Consider the following 9,146-nt stretch of genomic DNA (forward strand, 5'->3'; position numbering starts at 1 on the left):
AGAGAGAGAAAGAAAGAAACATCTCACATCGATTGGTTGCCTTCCTCCTCTCTCATGCAGCCCTTGTTGGATCAAACCTGCAATCCAGGTCCATGCCCTTGACCAGGAATCGAACCTGCAACCAGTACATTGGCCACTGCTCTAACCACTGAGAAACATTGGCCAGGGTTCTTCAAAAATCTTAACAGAAGATATGATTGGAGAAAGTGGGGATATGTATGCCATATCATGATAAAATACGTTTCAGGATTGTGCTGGAAAAGACTTGTCCTCACCAGGATTAAGTTCGTGTTGTTGCACAGGTGGGAAAGATCATGGCTCTTGGTGGGAACCAGAGCAGTGGTGTGACAGAGTTCATCCTGGCAGGTGTCCCAAATCTCAACAACACCAAAGAAGAATTGTTTTCTGTCTTCCTTCTTGTCTATCTGCTGACTCTAACAGGCAATGTGTTGATTGTTGGGGTGGTAGGGGCTGATACTCGCTTGCAGATTCCCATGTACTTCTTTCTGGGTAACCTGTCCTGCCTAGAGATCCTGCTCACGTCTGTCATAATTCCCAAGATGCTGAGCAACTTTCTCTCAAGGCAACACACTATCTCCTTTGCTGCATGTATTACCCAATTCTATTTCTACTTCTTTCTTGGGGCCTCTGAGTTCCTGCTGCTGGCCGTCATGTCTGTGGATCGCTACCTGGCCATCTGTCACCCTCTGCACTACCCCTTGCTCATGAATGGTACTGTGTGCTTTCGGGTGGCCTTGGCCTGCTGGATGGGGGGACTCCTCCCTGTGCTTGGCCCCACAGTCGCTGTGGCCTTGCTTCCTTTCTGTGAACAAGATGCTGTGGTGCAGCACTTCTTCTGTGACAGTGGCCCACTGCTCCGTCTGGCATGCACCAATACCAAAAAGCTGGAGGAAACTGACTTTATCCTGGCCTCCCTTGTTATTGTTTCCTCGCTGATGATTACTGCCGCGTCCTATGGCCACATAGTCCTAGCTGTCCTGCGCATCCCCTCTGCCTCAGGCCGTCAGAAGGCCTTCTCGACCTGTACCTCTCACTTGATGGTGGTGACCCTCTTCTATGGAAGTGCCATTTTTCTCTATGTGCGGCCATCACAGAGTGGCTCTGTGGATACTAATTGGGCAGTGACAGTGGTAACTACATTTGTGACACCGTTGCTGAATCCATTTATCTATGCCTTGCGCAATGAGCGAGTCAAGGAGGCTTTGAAGGATATGTTTAGGAAGGTGGTAACAGGCCTCTGGGGGGATCTTTTACTTGCTAAGAGTTTCAACAAGAAAATAATGAGGTGAAAAGTAAAGGGACATAAGATCCAGTCTTAAGTCCGAGTACTCTCTATTGTCGTTCTCGTCCCTATTATAATCATGGACATCACCAAATGACTGAGTTCTGGAACTATTATGGAACTCCAGAGTCATCAAGTCTCTCTCAGGAAAAATTCCTTGATTTTATCTCACACATAAATTTATATAATTATTGATAAAGCATACTCAATACCATCATTTCATCATAAGACCCTCCAATCTGTGAGATGCTGGAATTCAAAGATAGGCAATCTGGTTCAAGATCTTAACCTAAGGGTCCATGATCACCAGGGAATCATCTAAGGAGGGGGTTCAGAAAATTTATAAACCTCATTGGTATGTAAATTTTATGTGTCTGAGCTTATGTATTTGTCCAGGAAGAGGATCTGTAGCTTTAATCCCAGTCTTGGATCTATATGTGAACTTCGCCAAAATGGAATTAAAAGTGGATTTAAAATTCTCAGTAGAATCTTGCAATTGTTTATGAATATCAATAATGAAAAGAACTCCTATAATAAAGAGTAAATAAAATAAAATAAACATACTATCTGGATATTTTTGTCTATACTTCCAAAACAATTGCATTTACTGTCAGATGAAAAAGAGGTAAAATAAACATAATAAGTGACTTATTCACTTCTCCACAGAAATCCAAGGTGACCCTGGAAAAGCAGTTAAAAGAGAAATTTCATGAATAATAGCATTTAAAGTGTTTTTCTAATTTGCACTTTATTACAAAGATAAATTTAAGACAGCACTCATTTTATCACTGGATTATGTTCCTTTCATTTTTCCACCTTTTTAATTCTTATATCTGTTTTCATCAGTCCTCTTTAGTTTGTAGTAAAATTGGGTTTGGGTTGAGGACCTTGAATATCAAAGAGTTAAGAAGGTCAACTATGGCAACCAGCAACCAAGAACCAGATTTTGTGATATATTTTATCTACCTCATTGGATATTTAAAAGGGAATGGGGACTCCTATTATTGGTGCCCTTGGAAATCTTAGACAAATATTTATTCATTTCTTTAACAAAGGTCTGTAAGCATATACTAATATATGCTAAGATGAACAGGAAGTGGTTCTTAACCTCGATCAGGAATGGGGATTATAAAGTGGTTTACAAAATGACATTGGAGATCAAATGAAAATTGATTTACCCTTCCTAGTATTCTCTTGTTAGAGAAGTTTTCAGAAGCAATCTTTCATTAAACAGGAATTAATTCCATGTTAGAGTGTGTTTGTATACATAGAGACAATGTTTTTAAAAATATCAAGGTGTGGAGGGAGAACCAAGATGGCGGCATAGGTTAACGCCGGAGTTTGCTGCTTTGAACAACTACTTCAAAAGTGAAACCAAAAGACGGAAGGGACATCACCCAGAACCACAGGAACGCTGGCTGAGTGGAAGTCCTACAACTAGGAGGAAAGAGAAACGCATACGGACACTCAGAGGAGGCGCAGTGCTGAAGTCAAATTCTGAGGTGCGGAGTGCGAGGAGCGGGCTGGCGGCGGAGGGCGCGGTTGGCGTTTTCAATCGGGAGGGAGTCGCAGACTCTGAGCTCCAGATACAGGCGAGTCTTTAGGGACCCAGACTCAAACGGGAGAAGCGGGACTGTCTGGCTTCAGTCAGAGCGAGTGCAGCTTTCTCTCCGAGCTTTGCAGCGGGTGCTGGGACTCAGAGAGGCAGAGCCCCTGGGGACGGGACTGAGAGCCGCCATAACTGCTCTCTCTGGCCCACCCTGTTGATCCTGTTCGACCCGCCCCGCCCAAGCCCTGCACAGAGGCATTTGCTGGATAGCCTCAGGCAAAGGCTAGATTAGCACCTCCCTAGAGGACAGAAGTTCTCTCACTGCTGACACAGCTGATTCTCATAGCCACTTGGCCTGGAGGTCAAACCCTCCCTGGAATTAGCTACAACAATCAAGATTTAACTATAAGACTTCGAACAAAGACCACTAGGGGGTGCACCAAGGAAGCATAACAAAATTCGGAGACAAAGAAACAGGACAAAATTGTCAATGGAAGATATAGAGTTCAGAACCACACTTTTAAGGTCTCTCAAGAACTGTTTAGAAGCCGCCGATAAACTTAATGAGATCTACAAGAAAACTAATGAGACCCTCGATCTTATATTGGGGAACCAACTAGAAATTAAGCATACACAGGACTGAAATAACGAATATTATACAGACTCCCGACAGCAGACCAGAGGAGCGCAAGAATCAAGTCAATGATTTGAAATGCGAGGAAGCAAAAAACACCCAACCGGAAAAGCAAAATGAAAAAAGAATCCAAAAATGCGAGGATAGTGTAAGGAGCCTCTGGGACAGCTTCAAGCGTACCAACATCAGAATTATAGGGGTGCCAGAAGATGAGAGAGAGCAAGATATTGAAAACCTATTTGAAGAAATAATGACAGAAAACTTCCCCCACCTGGTGAAAGAAATGGACTTACAGGTCCAAGAAGCGCGGAGAACCCCAAACAAAAGGAATCCAAAGAGGACCACACCAAGACACATCATAATTAAAATGCCAAGAGCAAAAGACAAAGAGAGAATCTTAAAAGCAGCAAGAGAAAGAAACTCAGTTACCTACAAGGGAGTACCCATACGACTGTCAGCTGATTTCTCAACAGAAACTTTGCAGGCCAGAAGGGAGTGGCAAGAAATATTCAAAGTGATGAATACCAAGAACCTACAACCAAGATTACTTTATCCAGCAAAGCTATCATTCAGAATTGAAGGTCAGATAAAGAGCTTCACAGATAAGGAAAAGCTAAAGGAGTTCATCACCACCAAACCAGGATTATATGAAATGCTGAAAGGTATCCTTTAAGAAGAGGAAGAGGAAGAAAAAGGTAAAGATACAAATTATGAACAACAAATATGCATCTATCAACAAGTGAATCTAAGAATCAAGTGAATAAATAATCTGATGAACAGAATGAACTGGTGATTATAATAGAATCAGGGACATAGAAAGGGAATGGACTGACTATTCCTGGGGGGGAAAGGGGTGTGGGAGATGCGGGAAGAGACTGGACAAAAATCGTGCACCTATGGATGAGGACAGTGGGTGGGGAGTGAGGGTGGAGGGTGGGGCGGGAACTGGGAGGAGGGGAGTTATGGGGGGGGAAAAAGAGGAACAAATGTAATAATCTGAACAATAAAGATTTAATAAAAAAAAAAAGAAAAAATAAATAAATAAATAAATAAATAAATAAATAAATAAATATTAAAAAAAAAATATATCAAGGTGTGGACAGCTCATCAACTTTTAAAAGTGCTGCAAAATTGGCGATCTGAGCATTAGCATGCAAAGAGATGGCTATAAAACTTCAGTGGGCAGTGGAAATAGTAATAATACTTTCATCTAATTCTATTAGTAATACACAAAAACACACGTTAGCTATGTCTCTCCCAAAAGAACTCTGAGAGAGAACTAAAGGAAGAGAAGGAAGGATCAGTGATTTGAGGGGGAAAAGGAAATGCTCCAGGGTGATCTGGAAGTGTTGCCCAGAAAATAGATGACATATTGCTTTAAAAACTACCTAATTTCATGGAGCATAAAAACTGAAGTCAAACCCAGACACTAGCCAAAGAGAGGAATTTTGTAGTAGTTTATAACATTCTTTGAAGGAATCACCCCCATATTTTGGCAATAAAGCTTGTTAAAGCACCTATTGTTTCAAAGTTACTTTATTGTTGCTACTTCATACCTATAATTTTGCTACTGTTATGAATCATATTGTAAATATCTGATATGCAGGATGTATTTAGGCGACCCCTGTGAAAGGGTTGTTCAACCCCCAAAGGGGTCGCGACCCACAGGTTGAGAACCGCTGGTCTAGACAATCTATGCTAGAAAATTATTAGTTTCCTCAGACTATGAAAAAATATTTGACCTGAAAATAACCAAATGAAATGAATCTAATATGAGGAAACACACAAATTCAGAATGTGAGACTTCTTATAAGCCATGAGAAAAAAAGGGCTGAGAGGAGGGAAATTTTTCTAGATTAAAAGACACTAAAAGCCCTAGCTGGTTTGGCTCAGTGGATAGAGCATCGACCTGAGGACTGAAGGGTCCTGGGTTTGATTCTGGTCAAGGGCACATGCACAGCATGATGGGCTTGATCTCCAGTAGGGGTGTATAGGAGGCAGCCGATCAATGATTCTCTCTCATCATTAATGTTTCTATCTCTCTCCTTCTTCCTTCCTCTCTGAAATCAATTATATATATATATATATTAGAGGCCCAGTGCATGAAAATTCATGTACTGGCGGGGGAGGTCCCTCAGCCCAGCCTGCACCCTCTCACAGTCCAGGAGACCTCAGGGGATGTCCTACTGATGGCTTAGGCTCGCTCCCCATGGAATGGGCCTAAGTCGCAGTCTGGCCTCCCTTTGCGGGAGATAACCAGCTGATCAGGGGAAGGTGCCACCCCCACTACCCCCTCACTGCTGCTGCTTCTGGCCTCCCTCTGCGGGAGGCGACCAGGCCGATCAGGGGAAGGTGCCCTCCCCATCATCCCACTGCTACTGCCGTGCCGGCCGCCACAGAGGCAAGGCCTGAGCCCCGGGCCTAGCAGCCGCCACCATGGCTGCCTGCCCTCGGCCCTCGCAGCCACTACCTTGGCAGCCTGCCTTTAGCCCTCACAGCCACTGTGGCTTTGTCCAGACAACATCAGCACTAATTAGCATATTACCTTTTTTTTAGTATAGATATGAGGTTGAAGAGACATTAAAAATAAATGCAATAAGAAACATTGTTTGAATCCAGATTTTCAGCAAAATATGAGGGAGCCAATTGAAGAAATTTGAAAATATGTTGGTATTAGATTATATGGAATTTATTGTAAATGTTAGTGTGATATAGTCCTGAAGTTACTCTTTTTTTCTTAGTTTTTATTTTAGGAGATGCATGTTGAGATATTTAGGTTTGAAGGGTCATGGGCATGTGATAGATAAGGTTATTATCCTTGTTTACTAGAAGCTTGCAGTTAAATAAAAGAAAATATCTTCTTTTCTCATACATACAATATAAACCTAGAAGAAATATGCACTCACGCGCGCGCACACACACACACACACACACACACACACTTGATGGTTAGGTGGCAATTCAAGTAAAAAATGTGGCAACTGTTAATAATTAATGATTCTGCCCTAGCCTATTTGGCTCAGTGGATAGAGCATCAGCCTGTGCACTAAAGGGTCCCCGTTTGGTTCCAGTCAAGGTCAGGTACCTGTGTTGCAGGCTCGATCCCTGACCCTGGTCAGGGTGCACAAGGGAGGCAACCAATTGCTGTGTCTCTCTCACATCTATGTTTCTCTTTCTCTGTCTCTCCCTCTCCTTCCCACTCTCTCTAAAAATCAATGGAAAAATGTCCTTGGTGAGGACTAACAAAAAAATTTAATGATTCTAAGTAAGGGGTATACATGCATTATTGTAACATTTTTCAACTTTTCTCTAGTGAGAGATTGAATATACAAATGGGCAATGGCCAGACCACATTTAATAAATAATAGGAGTCTGACTCACAACCTGCAGCGACCAGCTCAGGAAACCAGCCTACTAACTTTAAGTCAGATTTACAGAAACTCAGAACACTATCTCTAGTAATAATCCAGGAAACTAAATAATAACCCATGTAGGAAGCAGCCTCAAATGGCCACGACTTGTTTAGTAACTAATAGCTTATCAAATATTTCCTACTTGGGACCAAGCAGAGAAAGTCAAATATGCATCCCTGACCAATGACGTAGGATGCCTGGCTTCCAATTAGCCCACCTCTAGCTTCCCCAGGCCAATGCCTCCAATCAGTTGAAGCCTTTCCCTTTCACCACGCTAAAGCTTTCCCACTCCTCCATCTGCCTATGAGTGACTGACAAAACTCAAGTGATCATGGCTGACTCCCTTGCTGCAGCAAGCTCTAAATCAGTGGTTCTCAACCTGGCTGCACATGAGAATCACCTGGGAATCTTTTTAAAATCCTGATTTCTGGGCCTCATCCTCCGGAAATTCTGTTTCTTTGTTACTAATGTTGTGGCCCCACCCCATAACAAAGAAACAGAATTTCCGGAGGATGAGGCCCAGAAATCAGGATTTTAAAAAGATTCCCAGGTGATTCTAATGTGCAGCCAAGGTTGAGAACCACTGCTCTAAATAAATAGCCTTTGTTGTTCTCCTTTAATTGGCCTTAATTTATTTCCACATCAGGATTAAAACTTTGCAAAATAAAAAGTTGAGGGAAAATGATAGAAACACAGACATTACAGCAACTAGAAATATTCCTAAGATCCTTATTAGGGGTCAAGTTGTCTCAGAAAAGAGCTTTGGATGGCCCATAGCACACTGGAACATGCCCATTTTTTACATTGCTTGCTGGGTCTAATAAACTACAATTGACCCTTGAACAACAAGGTTTTGAACTGCACTGGTCTACTTATACAGACTTTTTTTTTCAATAGATAGTATAAATGTATTTTCTCATCCTTATGACTTTCTTAATAATATTTTGTTCTCTAGCCTGGCTGATTTGACTCAGTGGTTGAGCATCAACCTATGAACCAGGAGGTCACAGTTCCATTCCTGGTTGCGAGCTCTATCCCCAGTGTGGGGTGTGCAGGAGGCAGCCAATCGATGATTCTCTCTCATCATTGATGTTTCTATCTCTCTCTCCCTCTCCCTTCTTTTCTGAAATTAATAAAAATATATTTGGAAAAATAAATAATTTTCTTTCTAGCTTATAAGAATACAGTATAAATTTATGTAACGTACAAGATATCTGTTAATTGAATGTTTACGTTATTGCTAAGGCTTCCAGTCAACAGTAGGCTACCAGTAGTTAAGTTTGGGGGGAGTCATAAGTTCTATGTGAATTTTCAACTGGGGATCTGCACCCTTCATCCCTGCATTGTTCAAGGGCCAGCTGTAGTGGAAAGGGCTCTGGGAACCACCTGGAGTCAGACAGGTCAGCCAAGTGCCACGTGGGCAGCTCGTGGCTGAGACAATGAGAAAGATTGACATAACATCCTTAATTGGCCTTAATTTATTTCAGGGGTATGAGAGAAGTGGCATGCAGATATGGTTTATTAGTCTAAGGTTTATTTGTCCTGACAGAGGTTGGCGTCCCAGCCCAGGAAACCAACCTCTGTCTCTGAGAGACAAAAAACATCCTGTCCATGACACACACAAAAACCACATCAGTGGTTGTTGTCCTGGCTTTCTTCTTGGAATTCTCTTTTGAGCATTTTAAATTCCTTTCAGACGTGTAACGAGCATGGTTAAAGGGGAAGAAATCAGTTCATATAGGGAACAGATGTGAACTTGCTGAATTGTGACAGGATGAGGATAAGGGAATAGATTCCCAGAAAAGGTCAAAGGGGCCAAGAATGCAATCGGAGAATAACAAGAGAGGAGGAGAAACAGCAAGGAGAGAGGGGATGAGAAAGCTGTTGGGGAGAGCGCTTTGACTGGTTAGCAATTTTGCCTAAGGCCTGTCTCCCTAAAGTAATAACATTAATAAAGATAATAATAACAATGATAATAAGAAATCCTAATTTGCCAAACTAGGTCATTGACTCTGCAAGGTTAAATAACTGATCCAGGTTTTCTAACCACTATTCTCTACTGAGTGTCTACACACACCAACATGACATCACCTGTGATTCAAAGTTTATTCTGATTTGATTTTCTTGTCCTAGAAAAATGTCAAGCACTCCGCCACCTCCTCAAGAATTATGATGCCTGTCAGTAGGTCCCAAAAGATTACCATGCTGATCACCTTGGAGATGTCCCCCAATGCAATGCCTTGTGTA

At 42.1% G+C, this 9,146-nt stretch overlaps 1 protein-coding gene across 1 annotated transcript; it reads left to right on the forward strand.

Annotated features, from left to right (window-relative positions):
- Window positions 1–314: 314 nt before the first annotated feature.
- Window positions 315–1,310, forward strand: LOC118664215 (olfactory receptor 6S1). The gene has a single exon (XM_036324089.1). It carries the CDS (start codon window positions 315–317, stop codon window positions 1,308–1,310), a length of 996 nt encoding a protein of 331 aa, XP_036179982.1.
- Window positions 1,311–9,146: the final 7,836 nt, after the last annotated feature.

This window comes from Myotis myotis, unplaced genomic scaffold (assembly GCF_014108235.1).
Source record: "Myotis myotis isolate mMyoMyo1 unplaced genomic scaffold, mMyoMyo1.p scaffold_m19_p_1, whole genome shotgun sequence".
Lineage (NCBI taxonomy): Eukaryota > Metazoa > Chordata > Mammalia > Chiroptera > Vespertilionidae > Myotis > Myotis myotis.

What these genes read in the sequence shown, in the direction of transcription:
- LOC118664215 (XM_036324089.1), top strand. Translation starts at nt 315, where the DNA reads ATGGCTCTTGGTGGGAACCAGAGCAGTGGTGTGACAGAGTTCATCCTG.